The sequence below is a fragment of the Jaculus jaculus genome, chromosome X, assembly GCF_020740685.1.
Source record: "Jaculus jaculus isolate mJacJac1 chromosome X, mJacJac1.mat.Y.cur, whole genome shotgun sequence".
Lineage (NCBI taxonomy): Eukaryota > Metazoa > Chordata > Mammalia > Rodentia > Dipodidae > Jaculus > Jaculus jaculus.
In genome coordinates, this window is record NC_059125.1 from 45,525,249 (window position 1) to 45,546,823 (window position 21,575).

At 40.1% G+C, this 21,575-nt stretch overlaps 1 protein-coding gene across 1 annotated transcript in view; it reads left to right on the forward strand.

Annotated features, from left to right (window-relative positions):
* The first annotated feature begins 8,680 nt into the window (after positions 1-8,680).
* Positions 8,681-21,575, forward strand: part of LOC101594411 (amine oxidase [flavin-containing] A) — a 75,631-nt gene continuing 62,736 nt past the window's right edge. Inside the window, exon 1 of the mRNA XM_004665758.2 lies at positions 8,681-9,821. Coding sequence (XP_004665815.2) covers positions 8,933-9,821 — 889 coding nt within the window. The 5' untranslated portion in view covers positions 8,681-8,932. The remainder of the gene's footprint in view (positions 9,822-21,575) is intronic.

The window sequence follows — 21,575 nt, forward strand, 5'->3', positions numbered from 1 at the left end:
CATTCAGGACCTCCTAGAGGCTGTCATTACCTGAACAAGACCTGCATAATATTGGGCTCACTAACATGTTTTTACAGATGATGGAGGAGGGCAAAAATGACATTAAATGAGAAGAGGATGAGGGGATTCATTGAAGGAGGGTTGGGAGACAAGGGACAGTGGTGCAGGGAGATGGTCTATATTTATAGAACTTGTCAATTTACAAGGCTTAGAAAAGACATGCTAATTTCAGTTAGATGTTAATAAAAATTGGGACTGGAGAAATGGTTCAATGGTTAAAGGAGCTTGTTTGCAAAGCCTGACAGCCTGGGTTTGGTTCCCCAGTACCCACGCAAAGCCAGATGCACAAAGTGGGACATGCATCTGAAATTTGTTTGCAGTGGTAGGAGACCTGGGCAGCCCATTCTCACTCTTTCTATCTGCTTCTTTCTCATTCTAATAAATAAAAATATTTTTAAAAGAGTTAATGAAAATTAATATGTATTTTTTGAGACAGTCTTGCTACTTTGCCCAGGTTTGAAATGGGGATCCTCTTGTCTCAGCCTCCTGATTGTAGGTGTTACAGGCACACACCACCATGCATGATACACACACACACACACACACACACACACACACACACACATATGTACATATATCCTTTTCAAGATCACAGTTCCTCCAAATTCTGTTAGTTGACTTTGAATTTAAGAACAACCTCTGATCTAAGCATTGGGGTGTAACTCAGTGGTAGAGCACTCGCCTAGCACTTGTGAGGTACTGTGATTGATTCCCACCACAATAAAAATTAAATAAGTAAATAAAACATTGAACAAACCTCTAATCTAATCTAAAAGTCTGTGGTCTTATTGTATACCCCTCCTATACATACATACATATTGGGTTTGCTAACATGTCCTGAGAAAAGCCCCCTTGTATATAAAACTACATACTTAGAGACAATACTTAAAATTTTCTAGACACATTTCCTCAAATCACCGAAGTATGGTCAAAACTATGTGCCAGACCTGGCAGCTCTGCTACTTGTACATCATCTGTTTATAACTTTTTTGTGGAAATCTCTCCACTTGTCTTGTCTCCACTGTCTCTAAAGCACTTCCTTAAAAAATAGTAATCATGGTTCTTTTTATTCTCTCTAGGGAACATTTTCTTTAAATTTTATCTTAATATAAAATAGATACAAATGAGGGATTTCTGAAAATATAGGTTCTTTATACGTGTGGTAAGCTGTCAGTTTCACAGTTTAATTCCAAAAATGAAAGCAATTGAAAATAATGAAAGGCTTACTCATACTCATTTTAACCCATCTAAATAGTTCTAAAGAACTTTCACTCTCCAAGAAAAGGATTTTGTACTTTTTATTTTCTAGATCACCAAATTTAGAATGGTATATTGAGTGTGCTTTTTTTCTTTTAACTGTATTACAAGTTTCATTTTGAAAAATTAAATTGAGACTGGGTCTTTCTATGTAGCCAGGCTTATCACAAACTCTTGATCCTTCTGCCTCAGCATTTGAGTTCTGGGAATGCAGACATATGTAATAATGGCCAGCTTGTTTTTGAAACTTTTTAGGGCCTGATCCAAAAGTCCAACATATAAAGAGAATATAGCTGCAACATCTTGTTTATCAGCTACCATAGGTCCTGTGGATAGTTAACCATCACCATCATGTGATAAGGAACATGTGAAAAATTAACTGTGATTTTTTTTGTCTGTGCTTACTGGTTTTGAAAAAGCATCTCAGCTCTGTTGCACAAACTGACCTAGAACTAGTGCTATCCTTCTACCTCAGCCTCGGGAGTGCTAAGATTACTAGCATGAGCTGCCCCACCCAGCTTATCCCCTAAAATTTCTGAACAGATGTTCTAAATGATTAAATGCAATATTGTGAGCCAAGTTCAGCAAAGATGGTGAAGCATACAAGGACTAGCCACTTCTTTCCTTACTGGGTAGGAGGATGGTGTTAAGGAATATTAGCTGAGATCTGGAGCTATGGAAGCTGTAGTCGGAGAGAGAGAGATGGCCATGGCCTTGACCTCAGGTTAGTGAGAGGTGCGATGATAGTAATGGAATAAACACCCCAACATTTCTTTCCTGCCCTTCAGTCTCTTACCAATGGGCACTCCCATGTTGCAAATCAACTAGAAGGCTAGTTGTTGTTGTTTCGAGGTAGGGATTTGCTCTAGTTCAGGCTGACCTAGAATTCAATATATAATCTCATGGTGACCTTGAATTTATGGCGATTCTCCTACCTCTCCCTCCAGAGACATGTGCCACCACATGGGGCTTTTAACTAGAAGTTTAAAGGCAGGGAGGGGTGCCCAAGTCATGCATCTCAAGGGGATTAGTGCAGAGCAGAGAAGGATGGAAATCACTATGGATAATCAGCCTTCCCCGGCCCTTTGGAACCATGTTTATACAAAAAGAGGTTGAAGAAACTGGGGGCCTTTATCTGATTTATAATTCAAGTCCTTTCTAACAGGATGCTTTTAAGGAAGGTCCTGTTTGCCTAAAGTCCTATATTGATCAAATTGTGTAGATAATTGTTTGTTTACTTTATACCATTTTACTTTGCCTTCCTGGTCCCAGCCAGTGGGAATGCCTGGAGCTGAAATCTCTTAAGTGAAGCTGATTTGAACTTAATTGCTTATCTGCTCAAAGGAAGCTCTGCCTGGTTTAAAAAAAATTCCTTGTTGTTTTTCAAATTGTGTCTTGAAATATTGAAAGTTCAAGGGATGATTTAAACAAGAGCTTGGACTTAACTTTGCCTAGAGCCACATGATTCAGAGGATTCTCTGACTCTTGTCTATTTAGGTGAAGAAGAGTAAACATGTTTATAAATGTCAGACATGACCCCTCTAGGGGCTATTGATGCAGACAGCCAGAGCCAACATTAAGAAAAATTACCCATAGGACTTGATTCAATATCTTTGCTGACCAGAAGTCTGGAAAAGAACTGATGTTGATGTGCTTGGAAAGCGCTTCCTTCCCCCAACCTTCTGGCTCCACACACAAGAATTTCTTTAAAGGAGTAGCAGCTCTTGGGGTTTGAGGTTAGAAATTTGGCCTTAAACCATGGAGCAATTGAAATCCTGATCTCACTTACTATACAACCAATGCCTTACTCCAAGCCCAATTTACCTGTCATTTGTTAAGGAACTTAACCAAGTACATTCATGCTTCTTGTCCTTGGGATATATTTCTGAGGATTTAATTTGGTCCCCATATATACCATTTCAGCAGTGCCATAACTGGCTATCATTTGTAGGATACCTTTACCCAATGGGGCATACTTCAAAGTGCTAGTCTGATTGCTCACAGCTTTCCCTAGCACCCTCTTCACTATCACTGGCACGCTAAGGACCAATTTCACCTTGGCAGTTTATCCTGGAAAGCAAATAAAAATATACAAAAAAAATTAAAAAAAAAAAACTTCTAGTATGTGTTGAATGAAAATTCTTAGTGATGTGTAAGATAAATTTTCTTCTCCCAGAGTTTAGATGAGATGGAGACAAAGAGGAAAGGGATGGAAAAGTAGACTCAAGGAGACCCAACAAAAGAACAGGAAGAAGATATTTTTTAAATCACAGTAACCAGAGAGCCGAAAAAACAGAACCCAAATGAAGGGCTGTCTTTGAGTTCAGATTTCTTTTCCCCTACCACTACCAACATATAACCTATAGGTGATTCATCTTTTAGTCATATTTGATCCCCAAAGATGACCATGTCTGTTAGTGGTAAGTAGCTTGCTTAGCATGAGTGAAGGCCATTAATGATTCTATCCCCAGCACCAAAAAATTGGATATTATTTTTCAATCTATTTACCTAAGCATTTATCATTTATGTATGTGTATGTGTGTGTTGAGGCTTGGTCTCACTCTATAGGCCAGGATGGCTTAGAATTCAGATTGAATACAAATTCACAGTGATCCTTGTGCCTCTATCCCCTGACTGCTAGGATTCCAAGAGTGAATCACAACACCTAGCTTATATTGGGCACTTGTGAGTCTTCTCCACTTCCCCCATCTCCATCCTTGACTAAAAGGCAGAGAGATGGGAGACAGGAACGGACAACCTCAATCCTTGGTGAGGTGGAACTTAATAGGTTGCTTATAAGTCTTAATAGGACCAGTTGGGAGTATCTTTGAAAAGGGCGACAGTAGACACATATTTATTGTTCCACATTCCTTTAAAGATATCAGCCAGGAGTGGTGGCACATCCCAGTACTCAAGAGGCTGAAGCTGGAGAATCCTGAGTTCAAGGACAGTATGTGCTGCATAGGAGGTGCTTCTCAACAACAACAAAAACAAAGAAAAAAACATTTTTAAAAGGACTGTATCAGTAAGATTAAGTTCAGATTGTTGTGACAAAACTCCTAATTATAATGGCTTACACAAAAAGAAGTTTATCAAACACATAAAAGAAACTTAAAAATTCACAACTAACATGATGTTGGATGTGCTTCATCTTTATGCATCTGGCTTATGTGGGATCTGGAGAGTTGAACATAGGTCCTGAGGCTTCACAGACAAGCCCCTTAAGTGCTAAGCTATCTCTCCAGTCCTCTTTTCTCCTTTTTTTCAATAGAGTCTTTCTGTGTTAGCCCAGGCTGGCCTTCAACTCTTGATCCTCTTACCAACCTCCCAACAATTGAAAATACAGGCATATGCTACCACACTGGGCAAAGAGAGCATCTAAATTATTGTGATCTCTATTAGGAGAAAAGATAAAGAGAAGGTTAATAAGAGTGGCCTTACTACTTCAGCTAGTTTTCCAAGTGAAATGCTAAGGAGCCATATTTTAGGATAATGGGTCCTGAACTTTGTTTTTGTTTTCCATTCCTTTTTTTTTAAATTTATTTATTTGAGAGTGACAGACACAGAGAGAAAGACAGATAGAGGGAGAGAGAGAGAGAATGGGCGCGCCAGGGTTTCCAGCCTCTGCAAACGAACTCCAGATGCGTGCGCCCCCTTGTGCATCTGGCTAACGTGGGACCTGGGGAACCGAGCCTCGAACCAGGGTCCTTAGGCTTCACAGACAAGCGCTTAACCACTAAGCCATCTCTCTAGCCCTGTTTTCCATTCCTTTTCTTTGCTCTTTTCTGTTCCTTATCCTTTTGTGTCTTTCCCCTTCCTCTTTATTTTTTCTTTTCCTTTTCTTTCCTTGTCTGCTCTTGTATCAAAAGGAAATTTAAAAATTTTCTGAGTACTCAATATTTTTCTATAAAGAGCTTCTCATTTTCAATCTATTTCTCTGTATGCTTTATCAACACATTTATTTTGGTCTAAGATAATGGGATTATGAATTTTTATTAATATTTGAAATTATCATTTGTGAATCCTGTTCCCTTGGACCTATACTACTTCTGGGGAATCTTCAGTGAATAGCTGTAGTCCAGATGTTTGGACTGCTCAGTGATCTGCTACAGAGATGCACAGTAAGTGCTCAATACTGCCATGCTGGCAAGTGATGATGTCTGTTCTGTGTCATTTTTAATTGATACCAAATACAGGTAGTTTTTATGAGTCTGAAGGTTTAATAAAAACCCATGGAGGGCTGGAGAGATTTAAGCGCTTGCCTGTGAAGCCTAAGGACCCCGGTTCGAGGCTCGGTTCCCCAGATCCCACGTTAGCCAGATGCACAAGGGGGCGCACGCGTCTGGAGTTCGTTTGCAGAGGCTGGAAGCCCTGGCGCGCCCATTCTCTCTCTCTCCCTCTATGTGTCTTTCTCTCTGTGTCTGTCGCTCTCAAATAAATAAATAAAAATTTAAAAAAAAAACCATGGAAATGGGGCTGGAGAGATGGCTTAGTGGTTAAGCGCTTGCCTGTGAAGCCTAAGGACCCTGGTTCGAGGCTCGGTTCCCCAGGTCCCACGTTAGCCAGATGCACAAGGGGGCGCACGCGTCTGGAGTTCGTTTGCAGAGGCTGGAAGCCCTGGCGCGCCCATTCTCTCTCTCTCCCTCTATCTGTCTTTCTCTCTGTGTCTGTCTCTCTCAAATAAATAAATAAATAAAAATTAAAAAAAAACATGGAAATGTACTAGTTGGAGCTACATTTTTTAAAACATATTCAGAGAAATTTTATGTCCATCTCTACCACTGACAGCCCAGTCTCAGCCATTTTCTTATGATTTATATATGTATATATATTTTTTTCTTTTTTTCTTTTTTTTGAGATTTCTGGAGGTGGGGTTTCACTCTAGACTAGGCTGACCTGGAATTCACTATTTAGTCTCAGGGTGGCCTCAAACTCATGTCTTTTTGAAAAATAAATATTTTTTCTTACATGATGATACACACACACACACACACACACACACACACACACGCCCACACACATAACAGTATAATATACATATTTCCGCAGCTTGATTTCATTGTTTAATAATATACATAAAAACATTCCAGATTAGTCCTTCATTTTTAACAGTCTGAAAAATGTTTCATGTACACACATTCAAAATTTATGGATCCAGTCTCTTATGAATTTATTTGTAAGTAATTCTAAAGATGCCTGTACTGGTGTAATCCAGTCACCTAGACTACTAGGGAGGAAGAAAGCAGATCACTTGAGTTTGTGAGTTTGAGGTCAGCTTGGCCAACACAGACACACTCCATTTTTTAATGGGGAAAAGAAAAAAAAAAAACACATAAAACATTCCAGATAGTGGTGAATGCTTGTAATCCCAGAAGTCAGGGGACTGAGTAAAGTTGAGTTTAAGGCCAGTCTGGGTAACATACTGAGAACTTGACTCATAAAGATCCCTAATAATTACCTGTCTCCTATTTGAGGAAGTACATGATTAGGGAAAATTCATTCCTTTCTTACTGTCCTTCCTCCCTTCCCTTCCTTTCTCTTTAAGAATCTGAGGCTGGAGAGATTGCTTAGTGGCTAAAACCACTTGCATGCAAGGCCTGACAGCCTGAGTTCGACACACAGTACTTACATAATGCCAGATGCACAAAGTGATACAGGAGTCTGAAATTTATTTGCAGCAGCTAGAGGCACTGGTGTGCCCAAAACACACATACACACACACACACACACACACACACACACAGACACACACTTCTCTTCCCCCCTCACTATGTCTTTATTTCTGTATCTCTCAAATAATTGAATATTTTTAAAAATTCTAGTTTTTTAATTAATTTTTTATTTCATTCATTTACTTATTTGAGAGAGAGAAAGAGGCAGATAGAGGGAGAGAATGGGCACATCAGGGCCTCTAGCCACTGCAAATGAACTCCAGATGCATGCTGCCACCTCATGCATCTGGCTTACATGGGTACTGGGGAATCGAAATTGGGTCCTTAGGCCTCACAGCACCTTAACCACTAAGTCATGTGTCTAGCCCCTCTAAATATATTTTTAAAAAATCATTTGAGATAATGTCTCACTCTGTAGCCTAATTTAGTTTGGAACTCAATATGTAAACCAGGCTGGTCTATAACTCTCCACCCTCTTGCCTCAGTCTCCCTGGTTCTGGGATTACCGGCATGTACCAGCACGCCCACCACTTTTTTAAATATATTTTTTATTTTTATTTATTTATTTGAGAGAGAAAGAGGCAGATAGAGACATAGAATGGGCGCAACAGGAACTCCAGCCACTGCAAACGAACTCCAGACGCGTGTGTCCCTTGTGCATCTGGCTAACGCGGGTCCTGGGGAATTGAGCCTTGAACCGGGGTCCTTAGGCTTCACAGCCAAGCACTAAACCGCTAAGCCATTTCTCCAGCCCACACCCGCCACTTTTTATATGTCCCTTAACAATCCTTTCACTTTAGCTTTTTTTTGGTGTTTCGAGGTAGGGTCTCACTCTAGCCCAGGCTGTCCTGGAATTCACTATGGAGTCTCAGGGTGGCCTCGAACTCACTGTTACCTCTGCTGGGATTAAAGGCGTGCTCGGCTTCACTTTAGCTTTTAAATTTCATTCCCACTTAATATTTGACAGTTATTATTTTTTTCCTGCCTACTTGCTTCGTGTTTTAAGAAACTCAGCTTAAAAAAGAAAAAGCCAACATGATACAGAACGATGAACAACAGCTGGTAAGGTTTCCAGTAATACAATCCGACACTTAGCTCTGTTTCCCCAGGGAGGGTGCGCGGCTGCGCAGACTGTGAGGGGAGCTTTCTGTTCCGTCACCGTTGGATCAAACCAAGTGGAACTAGGGAGGCGCCCACCACCTCGCCCACTGGGTTCGTTTTCTTGAAATTTTTGCTTCTTTGACCCAATTATAGCACGTCCCTACTATAATTTAAGCTTGATAATTAAGGTTTCAGGTTTTTATCACAGAAGATCACGAGAGAATGCACGTTTTCACCGTCGCCGGCGTACCTACCCCCCTTTCAAGTGGTATCGCCCTATCGCTGCCTGCTGAAGGACTTTTCGCGCGCTTCTACCTCAGGCGGGAAAGGCGGAGCTGGGCCAAGCTTGTGCCTCGTCTCCCCGCCTCCGAGTGGGCCGGGCGCTTGGGCTGGGCTTCAGATTGCGGACTGGTAACTGCAGGGCCCGAAAGGCGAACGTCGGTTGGGGAGGGTAAAGGGTAGCCGGAGGCTTTCTCCAGCGTCCTGCCAGTTTAATAACTATGAGCGAAAAGCGATCAGCCGTTACTTCAAGCCACGGCGGCAGTGGGGGCGGAGGTGGAGGCGGCGGTGGTAGTGGCGGTGGCGGCCGGGCGAGTGGCGGCGGAGGCAGGGGGCGTGAGGCGGCAAGGGCCCCCGAAACCCCGGGTACCAGTACCCAGGCCCCGGTTACGACCTCTTTCGTGGGCAGCACCTCGAGCAGCTCGCTCGATTTAAGCACCCAGTCTCAGTGGCAGACCCTGTCCCAACCTATTTCGACCCTCCACTCGAACGGGTCCAGCCGGGAACTGACCAGTTCCATAAGCTCCCACAGTGCCGTTTCTGGCCGGAGCTCTGACTCGGATATGAAATCTGTGGTCCAGGGCTTCACTGCCCAAGGCCTGAGTGATCTGAGCTCTACCATACCCTCCAGCATGAACTCAACCGACTTTGGCATCCAGGGGTTGTCGGTTGGAGGCACACTCCCGACCTTGGGCTCCTCCATAATGTCCATCCAAGGGGTCTCGTCATCTTCTATACCTAGCAGCCCCCTGGAGTCCATATCAGGGTCTGCCTCTATCTCGGTAGCCAACAGTCCCAGTGGTTCGCTAGAAGAGCCCACTCAGACCATAATGCCTGGCTATACTTGGGGTTTGACACCAGGAATTTCGGTATCCAATAATCCGTCTGTAATGTCGGTCCAAGTACCTTGTACACCCCAAAACAACCCCCGAGTTTCAGGAGAAGAATCCGCCACACCCTATATGCCTGGCTCATCTTGGTTACCGACGCCAGTACCCACTGCACCCTATTTCCTTTCCCGGATGTCCATACAAAGACCTATGACGCCGGATAACTCAATGCCCTCACTGTTCACCCCCCGGAGTTCCATGCAGGGACCTCCTCCATTTTTTGCCACCCCTCGAATTCAAGGGCCTGCCCTGCCCTCATTGCCACCTGGCTGTCCTTGGGTATCTCTAGAAGGATCAGCTCCGCCCCTGAGTGCTCCTCTAGTCTTAGGACCAGGGTCCGCTCCGCCCTCAGGGCTGGGCTCCCCCGGGGTATGGGTAGAAAGACCGGCTCCGCCCCATGACATCCAGCGAGAATCAGTACAAGGGTCCTTTCCACCCTGGGCGGTCTCCACTCCAATCCTCACGATTGGGGAGAGTGTCACCCAGACCATGGAGAATCCAGCAAAGCTGAACACTGCAAGCCACTTGTTCGACGTAGTTGTGATTGGAGGCGGCATCTCAGGTGAGTATAGTGATAGTAGTGGCTTGAGGGGCTCTGGCTGGCCAGGGGTGGACGGACTTTTAATACTCATTTTGTTTGGGAGTTTCTTTCATATGTGCAAGACTTTCCGAGTGGTCAACCCTAGACCTGCCAGGTGAGAGTGCAGGTTGGACAAGTTTTGCTGGTGGTATGAACCGTAAGAGGGATGCAAAATAATTGCATTACTACTACTAAATACTAAATGTTTAATTGGCTCTTATGCAGTTCTACTTAACACATTATGTGGATATCCTCTGTCCTCAGTTCTGTGAAGTGGGTACAAAATTCGCTCCTGTTTTATAAACCCAAGCAACTGAGGTTTGGGAGTTTTCATAACTCTCCTGAGGTTCTAGTGCCTCAAAGGGAGGCAGCTGAATGACTTTCTTATTAAGACCTTCACTAATAATTCCTGAGGTGACTGGGTTGCCTCACTGATACAACATTTTTTCTCCAGAACAGAGCATCAACATGAGGATGTCTGTATTACTGAGTAGAATTAGTTCAGTCCTGCCCTTGTCTAAAGGACGTTTCCTTACAAAATTGGGTAACTGAATAAAAAGGCAGAATTCCTTAGGAAAATGTGTTTTTTAAATGAGATATAAGTGAATTGCAACCTACTCATGCTGTTCTTCAGAACTTGCTTGAAAGTGTAGCTCATTTATTGCCCAAAGGGTATCCCTTTCTGAAGCAGAAGCTGAGGGCAATCAGGAAGTGTTGTGTCCTTTTGCTCAGAGCCCCACTACCTTCATCCTTTCCTGTGGTCCTGGCTTGGGTAGCTAACCAAATAAGAGGTACATTAGTTTTGTTTTTTCCTCTCTCACTTTTCCTGGAGGTCATTCATGTTGTCATAATTGGCAAGATTTAGATATTATCTTTCAGCTCTAGATGGAAGCCCAAGCTGGCCTGTTCCTTCACCCCACAAGTATGAATAATTTCAAAGGTATATTATATTATATGACCTACAAAGAGAGAAAGAAGGTGAGGGAAACTACTTAGGGTGGTCCCACAGTACCCATTTAATGTATGATTATTTTGAGCAGACTCTGAGTGTGCTTATATGTTAATTGTGGATACAGCTAGCTTTTTACTTGTCCTGCTCAGGATAAACAAGCCTAATCACCAGAGAAGAAATTGGTATTAACTTTTGTTTTCACAGTTCTAGCCTGTTCCAGCAATAATATGTATGTAAGTTGGAGCAGATCCTGGTGGATAGTAAGAAAAAGTAACATTTCACTTGTTTCCCTTCTTTCTTACATTTATTTAATCATTTGACAAACACTTGTTGAGTGCATGCAGTAAAGTGGGATGTGATTTCAAAAACCTGCTCCTTCTAAGAAAGGCTTCAAGAAGCAAGATGTTTGTTGATTGCTGAACAATGAATATGATTATAGTGAATAGTGTAAATTGATTATTTCTGTTTCCTCTTCTACTTCTATATCACAATTCAGAGGTCTTCCAGAGATTCCCCCTCCCCTTGGTGTGTTTCAAGTGTTCCTTAAAGAGAGTTTTGTCTTTTCCATTTTATTTTTGAAACAGGATTTCGTGTACCCCGGACTGACCTTAAACTTTCTGTTAATAGCTAAGGATGACCTTGAATTTCTGGTCCTTTTGCCTCTACATCTCAAGTGCTGACATTACAGGTGTGTGCCACCACACTCACTTCCTGTGTCAGTGTTACATGCTTTTAGATATTTCTTAAATTTTTGCTAGTATTTGTACACTTTGCCATTCTACTGTCATTCCTCTATTAAGTGTCCAGAAGGGTATATATTCTAAATGATATTACTATCTGCATTAATGAGTACTGTCTTTGCACAGGGAATAGTAATATCTTGATATTCTCCTTTTGTAATTAAAATATAAGACATAGCATGTCTATTAATTTTCTGTCCACCTACCAAATAAAATTTTATATACTTTTTTGATAGTCGAGAGGGCAAACAACCCTGCTCATTTGTTAGTGTAGTGTTTTCTTTAACACACCGTGGTCCTTCCATCTTCACCCATTTTCTATAACCCATTTTGAAGTGCTTTTCATGTTTGCTATTACACTAATGGATCCTATTCCATGTGGACTGTACCTTTTCTACTCTTATATTCTCTCATTCTAGGTCTTCAATGTTTCCTTATCTGTAGAAAACTCTCAAGTCTTCAATTTGATTTTTTTTTTTTTTTGCCGCTGAACTCATGTCCCATAGTTTATCTACTCCTAGATATTTCCCACCTAAGCTGTCATACTCTCCAGTCCAGTTTCTCTTCCTTACTTCTTTCACTCCTTTCTTTTTAAAATATTTTTATTTATTTATTTATATATTTGAGAGAGAAAGAGAGAGAGAGAGAGAGAGAGAGAGAGACATAGAGAATGGGCATGCCAGGGCCTCCAGCCCCTGCAAACGAACTCCAGACACATGTGCCCCTTGTACATCTGGTTAATGTGGGTTCTGGGGAATTGAACCTGGGTCCTTTGGTATTACAGGCAAATGCCTTAACCATTAAGCCATCCCTCCAGCCCTCTTTTTCTTTTCCTTTCTTTCTCCTTCCCTTCCTTCCTCCCTCCCTCCCTCCCTCCCTCCCTCCCTCCCTCCCTCCCTCCCTCCCTCCCTCCCTTCCTTCCTTCCTTTCTTTCTTTCTTTCTCTTTCTCTCTCCCCCCCCCTTTGTTTTTTTGAGGTAGCATCTCATTCTGGCCCAGGCTGACCTGGAATTTGCTATGTAGTCTCAGGGTGGCCTCGAACTCACAACAATCCTCCTACCTCTGCCTCCCAAGTGCTTGGATTAAAGCTGTGTGCCACCATGCTGAGCTCTTTTTTTTTTTTTTTCTCTTTTTGAGATAGGGTTTCATGTATCCCAGGTTCGCCTCAAATACTCTGAAGTGGCCAAGGATGCTCTTGAACTTCTGATGCTCCTTCCTCTATCTCTCATGTGCTGGGACAACATGTGTACTACTATGCCCAGTTTTTGGTTATATGTGGGCATTATATTCAGGGCATTGTGAATGCTAAGCAACCACTCTGTCAACTGAGCTACATCTCCAGCCACATCCTTTTCTTTCATCTTCTATAGCCCCTTACATTTTTTATGTGCTGGGGTTTTAATACTGGACATCACACATACTAAGCACATGCTTTAACCACTGAGCTATATTCCCAGCTTTTCCCTTTTATCACCTTTTTGGGATTAATTTCCCTTCTGTCTTGTCATTTACCATTCCCTTTTTCCCATCCCCAGAACAGACTCTTTACCCTTGAAGCTTACCTAATTATGACACCTACCTTGTGTCCACATTTTCAGTAATGCTGCTCCCTTCACATTTATCCTGCATGCAGTATTCTCCAACACTTGACTTGCTTTAAACACTTTCTGTCTCCTCTGTACCCTAGCCTCTCAATGGTCTTATATTACAAGTCTCTTAAGCTCCTAAACCACACTTCCAGTTATCTGATCCCACTTTGTTGGCCAAATAACTACTTTTTGCCAATATGAACTGCAGTGTTTAGTAATACTGCTTATTAGTGCTACACAATATTTATTTTGTTACTTCATGTTTTTCCTGTACATGTCTTCACAATGGAAGTGTTTCTGAACATTCATTCTAGCCATTCTGAAATGCTTGGATGGGGAATCCTTTTCTTGTTCATTCTGACTCACATTGATTTTTTTTCCTTCTTACAGAGTTTATAATCTGCTTAACAAGATATGCTTTGATAAGGTCTCTTATTTCTCCATTTGATTGTCTGGCAGGGGCATAGCCTGTGACTTTAGGTGTTAGTTCTTACCCATAAGCTGACACATAACTCTAGTAAAGATTTAAAAAATGCTTTTTATTTGGGGGAGGCAGGGAGAGAGAGAGAGAGAGAGAGAGAGAGAGAGAGAGAGAGAGAGAGAGAGAGAGAGAGAGAGAGAGAGAAGAATGAGGAGCAAGAGGAAGAAGGAGGGAGGACATACACATCAGACCCTCCAGTAACTGCAAACAAATTCCAGATGCATATGCCACTTTGTACATCTAGATTTACATGGGGACTGGGGAATCAAGCCTGTATTGGCAGGCTTTGCAAGGCCTTTAATTACTGAGCCATCTCTCCAGAACCCTCGAGAGAAGATTTTAATATTGCTCTTACCAGAGAGTTTCTAAAATGAATCTCTAGGGAGAGGTAAAAAGCATACATCCTTAGGACAATGTGGTCTCTTTGGACTTTCAAAATCTTTGGGTCAGAGGAGATTTTAAAGGCAATCTAGCCTGATAACCTATGATTTTAATCTTCTTGACAATGTGTGATTATCTGATTATAGTTACAAACACGTCTGGGAAAGAGAATGCTCTATTCCTGTAAGCAACTTGGGAACTCTGGCTCCTAGATTTGTTCAGACATTTTAGAACCTTTACCATATGCTGAGCAGATCACTAGAGTAGAGCAGTTTAAAGATGAGTAAGGAGCATCCCTGCTACAGAGGAGCTTCTATCCTCTTGAAAGAAGTGATCTAGTAAGAATATAACTGACATGAATACAATGAAAGAAGTATTAGTGTTATGAAAATGAACCTAAGTTCTAGGTCCTTAGGAGGACAGCAACATTTTTACAGGTAGAGCTAAGAGGCTGGAAAAAAGACATTCTAAACAGTAGAGACCAGAGCAGCACTGGTATGGAGACATAAGAGTGTAAGCCAGACATAAGCAGTACTTAATTAAAGCCTATGGCAGAGATGACCTGGAAGGAAGATAGTTTCCACCTGTGCCTCTAGGGTTATGATTCTGGGAGTTACTGAGAGGATTTGAGATGACATGTCTGCCTGTGAAGTTTAGTGCCTGTGAAATGTGAAGGATTAGCAAGTGAACAGGGAAAATAACTTAGTCATAGTGCTAGATGGCCCTTAGTGAATAGAACACTTTCCCACACACTTTCTTACAATTAAATGACAAGCTTACGTAAGAAAACAAGTTCACAGTGTCCAAATGCCTAAGCAATAGACCTCAGTCCTTATTGTTTGTCCATGAGCCAAGCACTGCTCAAAGAATTAGGAGCTCTAGCTTTCCATAATTTAGTACTCTACGAAATCAGCATCATTAAAAGGTATTTTGTCATCATCTGAGTCAGAAACATCAAGAAGCAAGGTGAATAGTATTCTAAATTCTAAAAATTGAGTTCTACCTACCATAACTTTCTTTTGCTGAAATACATTACCTATCACAATAATTTCTTTGAGAACCACTTTAAGCATTTTAACCCATAATTTAGTAGCACATAGAGTGTGGTTTTGCACTAATTAAGAAAAGTGTCTAGTTAAAAAAAGACACTTATTATTGATACAAAGGTAATTGGATACTTTGTGATTCAGAAAGGCTGAGAATTTTGTGCATGTTGGGTACTTCTTTGCTCCAATTTGTTTGTTAGACAAAGAATACAGGATTTGCATTTATTTGGCTTTCATTCCATTTTTAGAATGGTTAAATGAAGTTTTGAATTTATGTGACATTTAATGGGCAGTTTTAACATTTGTTCAATTCTAATTGATTTGAACTTATACACTTCTCAGTTAATGCGACAATGGCTTTTAGAACAAATCTAAGTATAGTATAAATACATGGATCACAAAGGCCAAATAGGGAGAAAAGAATGTGAAAACCCATTATTGTCGAATATTTTATCATATTATCTGTGCATTTATATTTAGCAGTCATTTGGGTCATTAGCTTCTTGCAGGTTTGCATCTTTAGGTTTCCCTTTTGGACTACTTAGCCCTGTGTGCTTATGTGCTTGATTCTGGAAATGATTTGCATTATTGTTCATACTGACTCCTTCCAGTGACTTAAATCATTGTCTTCACAGGTGCTTACTCACACTTCTTATGGCTTCTGTAAGTCTTGTTTAACAACTCCTTTCTAGTTGCTATGCAAAGTAAACAATTATCCACTTATTAGCAATATTTGATTGATTAAACAAATAAGTATGTCAATAAGAGCTTAAGAACCAGATGATAAGCTGAGTTGAATTAATTACATATTAACTAGTCTTAGAATGGCTGTCCATAAGGATTCAAAGGGACTAGGGTAGGGGAGAAGGCTTAGCAGTTAAGGACACTTGGTTAAAAAGCCTTCTGGCCTGGGTTCACGTCCCTAGTACCTATGTAACCAGATATACTAAGTGGTACATGCATCTGGAGTTAATTTGCAGTGGTTCCTCTTGGTCGGTCAGTTAGTCTGCCTTTCTGTCTCTCTCTCCTCCCTCTGTTTGCAAATAAATAAATAAAGAATTTAAAAAAATTCAGAGGAACAGAAATGGAAGCTTAAAGAAGTAAATGCATTATCAAGTGTCACAAAAGTTTTAGCAACATAATTAGACTTTGGATTCTTAAAATATTTACTTCTAGGACAGGCTTTTTTGTTGTTGTTGTTTGTTTGTTTGTTTCCCACCTCACTGGTTTTGCTTTATATCTCATCTGTAGCTCTGTAGGAAACTTTATTACGTATTTTGAGGCTTGATGCTCTAAAGCCTCCTAATTGCTAACTGATGGTAATTTATACATGAGACTGTAATATATTCCTATTATATTCCTTTGTGGACAGTTCAATTTGAAAACTATGGGGTATCTGATTAAGTATGATCACTTTCATAAGACAAACACATTTAATTTTTAAAGTGCTGAATTAAGGATAATGTATAGAGATTAAATAGTTATGATAAGTAAGTCTCTTTGAAAGCTGGGCATGGGGAATTATTTCTATAATTCCAGTACACAGAAGGCTGAGAAAGGAATACAGGGTGTATTGTCACAGATTTGAGGACAGGTTTGGCTATAGTAAGATCCTATCTCAAACCCTCCATAGCCCTTTAAAAATCTGGTAAGACCTTTTCACTAAAAAATTCATATTTTTCACATAGACATTTTCTTCTTATAGCCTATGTTTTTAAAACTTCTTCAGTGTCATTATCCCTGTATTATAATTTGGACTTATTCTGAGAACTCACAGAAGTGGTAAAAGTAAGTAATAAGATTCTAGCTGGACATGGAAGTTTACACAGGAAGTAAAGATATAGCTATGGATATGCATGTATGATTTACTATGTATTTATTATATCTTATAGAGAGTATTAGTCAACATTAAGACCCACTTGGAAGATGGAAGTTTTGGTCAGAGGTGTTTTTTGGTTTAATATTTGTCTATCCAGTACTAGTATGAGACATAGGACCCTTCTATATGCCAGAAATTACAGCTGTGAGCCTGAAGAGCTTTGGGCACATTTTGAGCATTCCAAAACTGAAGATCCAAAATCTGAAACTTTTGAGTCTAGGCACATTGCCATAGTGGAAAATTCCACACCTGACCTTGTGACAGTAGAAACTCAAATGTGACAAGAGTGGTGGGATTAAAAGTGTGAGCCATCATGCCTGGTTCAGGTTATTCATATAAGGTATATATTGTAACAGATGAATTTTATGTTTAGATATTGGTCACACCCCCAAGGTATCTCATATATATGTATGTGTATGTGTGTGTGTGTCACACACAAGTATAACAAAATCTGAAATCTGATCCTAAGCATTTCAGTTAAGGGATGCTTAGCTTTTACCTGTATGCAGAGAAGGGAGCAGTTATTTCTACCTGGAGGAAATGGCAAGGAAAATATTTCATAAACAAAGTAATGTTTGATAGAAGTGTCATGAATGTTAGATCAGTTCTGAAATACAATGAAGGTGACATTTAAAGCTATTTTCAGGGCTGGAGAGTTCACTTAGTGGGTAAGGCACTTGCCCATGAAGCCTAAGGACCCAGGTTCCATCTCTCCAGTACCCACATAGGCTGGATGCACATGTGGCACATGCATCTGGAATTTGTTTGAAGTGGTTAGAGGTCCTGATATGCCCATTCTCTCAAACAAACCAAAAATATAAAGTTATTTTTAGATTATGTTAACTATGAAATATGACTTAAAATCTTTTGCTTATGTGCCTGCATTCATTCATTTATTCATTGACTCAACATTTAGCAATCTTTGAGTAAAATTTGTAGGTTTTTCCGTCTTTTTCTTTTTTTTGAGAATATTATTGTGAAAATTTTAATGTGAGCTGATGTTTGAGTATACTTTTTATTGTCTTTAGCATTGTTCAGTCCAAGAGACCAAGCATGTACTTGTGTAAGAATTCTGTTGAGCAGAGATCACATCACTGAATAGTATAGTACTTTATGCACATCCTTGGGTGATGACAATTGTGAAAGTTTAAGAAAAATTACTTTTAGGAATAAAGAGAATATTGAGGTGGTAAAGTATAAGTCATGGCTACCCAAGGACTTTATTTCCACACTTACCTTATGCTTCAGATATCATTGACCAAGAACCCTACCTGTAGGAACTTCTTTCTGTAACTATTTGAACAATCTAAAAAGATATGAAAGCAGTTTTATCAAATGTATTTTGACATACAGTCTTTTTATTTATTTAACAGAGAAAAAGAGTGAGAGAGACAGAATGGGCATGCCAGGTCCTCCAGCCACTGCAAATGAACTCCAGATGCATGCACCACCTTCTGCATCTGGGTAACGTGGGTCCTGGGGAATCGAACCTGGGTCCTTTGGCTTTGCAGGCAAAAGCCTTAACCATTAAGCCATCCCTCCAGCCCTTTTTTGTTTTTCTGAGGTAGGGTTTTACTCTAGCTTAGGCTGACCTGGAATTCACTATGTAGTCTCAGGGTGGCCTTGAACTCATGGTGATCCTCCTACCTCTACCTCCCAAGTGCTGTTACATACCCGGCTTCAGTCTTTTTTTTTTTTTTTTTAAAGAATAGTAGAGGGGAGAAGAAGAATGAGTTCAACAGGTCTTGTTGCTAAAGAACTTCTCAAGGTGCTTATCATGTCTATGTGTGCTCTCTTAAATTTCTCCCTAATAGCAAAAAACAATATAAGCTGTTCCAATTTCCATGAGCATTGATACATTTCCTTGGAATATCTTTCATGATGACTAGTGTTCCATAAAACATTTTGGGAACTATGGCTTTAAATTATAGCCTGTCCTAGTACAAAGAATCTGAGAATGGCTGTGTGGAATACCTGCATTGAACTTCAAGTTTCTATGAAAGAACTGGGCAAATTAGGAATTAAGAGTTAATTGCATTCCCTAACTTAGGTGAGATTTGTTTATCTAATGTGAAGATGAAAGCTTAGCAATAATCAAATAAATTGAGACTGTCTAGACAACCAGTCTGTTGAATTCAGGGTAAATTGAAGTTAATTGTTAGCTTTATTTTGTCACTTGGGATAGCTCTAGCTTTTTTAGCTTATTGAAGTTGACAGGATCATAAGTGTTAGCCTTTTCAAAAGTAGAGCATGACTCCTCTGAAAGAAAAAAAAAAATAAAATAGAGGTAGATATAGGTAGATTAAAAATATATGTAGGTAGAGGAGATAGACAGGCAGGAATGCTTGTATGTATCAAGACTAAGTTTATGTGCACATTGATATTCTCTTGTCTTCTGCCAGCAAGCATAATGCCAGGTTTAAAATCAGAAAATAGGTTAGGAAATAGCTCAGCAGTTAAAGGCATTTACTTGCAAATCCTGCTATCCTGTGTTCAATCCCCTAGTGCCCACATAAAACTAGATGTAAAGTGGCAAGAGACTTTGTCTTGAAGTGAAGCAAAGCATCATTGAAGGTGTCCTCTGAACTCACTGCACGTGTGCCATGGCATGTACCCATGCACATGCACACACAAAGATAGAGAAACAGAGAGATTAAAATTAAAATTAAAAATCAAAGTATCATTAAAATTAACCTGCTGCCCATCCACGTAAGTGTGATTTTCTTTTTTGTATATCAGACTTTACCTTTTGTAGCAAGCATTTGGGTACCTGCAATGTGTTACAGAAGCAAAGATGTATAACACATTTGTGTAATCAAGAAGTCTGTAGCAAGGTGGAATGCTTGTATAGGCCTGTAATCACAGAACTCAGGGGGCTGAGGCAGCAGGAGTCTCAAGTTTGAGGTCAGCCTGAGCTCCCACTGTTTGACCCTATGTGATCATCTCATTAATTTTGGCAGTACTGGCTTCGTTGTTTATAACACACAGGTATTATCTTAATGCACTTCAAACCAAGCTTGTAAAGCAGTATAGGTGTTATTTCCTCTTAATTTACTTATAAGTAAGTGATATCATCATTTACTCAGTTGCTCATGTCAAAAATCTTGGAGCCCTTCTTATCTCCTTTCTTTTTAACTTACATCACTGTATGATAAGTCCTGTTGGCTTAGCCTCAAAACATATTCTCAATCTGACCATTTCCCTTCACTGCAACCACATCCACCTTAATTCAAGCTATGTGGTCTGATGTACTTATCCAAGCCACCATAGTATCTTGGCCAGAGATCTTTTAATTAGTCTCCATGCTTTCTTCCTCTTTTTTTCTTTTAAGCCTGTGTGCTTTACCCTAACTATGATTATCTTCTAAAAAGTTTAAATAGGATGATTTATTCTCCTCCAGTGGCATGTTCATCATGCTTATACCAAAACCACATGCTTATCCGTAGGCTACAAGATACTATGTGTCTTTTTATCTTCCTTGGAAACTTGTCTGATCTCATTTTCCCTTGACTTTTTGCCCTTTGACTACAATAAGACTTATTGCTTAATGAAAACACCAGCTTGGTTCCCAGCTTCTTGCATGGCCACTTACTTATTACATTGTGGTCTCTCATTTAATGTCATCTTGGAAAAGTTTTTACAGTGCATTCTTAACATTTTATAATGCTAAATGTCTATTTCTTGATATGTCTATCCATCTTCCCAGGAGCATGTAAGTTTTATGAGGACTTGCTTATATTTACCTTTATCACACCTAGAATAGCATAGTGCTTGAGCCCTATTAGGAGCACAATATTATTTTTTGGTTGAATGGATGAAGGTATTAATTTAACCAGGCTTATGATACTTGTGAAAGTTTAAAATAGGCATTTGGCTAATACTTACCATGCAATTTTAAAATTGGCAGTGGTGATCATTAGTACTTCATTTCTGACTTTGAATGCTACTATAATTTTATCATTGAACAGAATGTCAAATTAGTTACACCAAAATTTTTGTAAGCCTTTCCAAATCACTCCTAATAAGCTGGTATAAGTATGTCCATTAGAACCATATAATTCATTATTCTAGTGTTCAATGAACTCAGTTATGTGTCTATCTTACTGATAAACCTGGAGAAATTCTGTGTATATCCCAAAGATGTACTTGTCCACAGAACACTGAGTTAATGGATTCCGGTCTAGAAATGTATTATGCAAGAAAGCACCTGAGGGCTGGAGAGATGGCGTAGCGGTTAAGCGCTTGCCTGTGAAGCCTAAGGACCCTGGTTCGAGGCTCTGTTCCCCAGGCCCCGTGTTAGCCAGATGCACAAGGGGGCGCACGCGTCTGGAGTTTGTTTGCAGAGGCTGGAAGCCCTGGCGTGCCCATTCTCTCTCTCTCCCTCTATCTGTCTTTCTCTCTGTGTCTGTCGCTCTCAAATTAAAAAAAAAAAAAAATTAAAAAAAAAAGAAAGCACCTGAGTTGGGTAAAAAAGAATAAACCAAAAAAAGGGAAAAAAAAGATAAAAATTGATGTTACATTAGGTAATAAACATTGCCTAGTTTAGTATAAATGGGCTTAAGGACTGAAGCAAAAATTCTAGTCTTGGAAAAAAGTCATTAATAACCTTAAGTATAATGGTAATAATGGCAGCTCACAATAATGGGACATTTTACCATGTATCTACCAG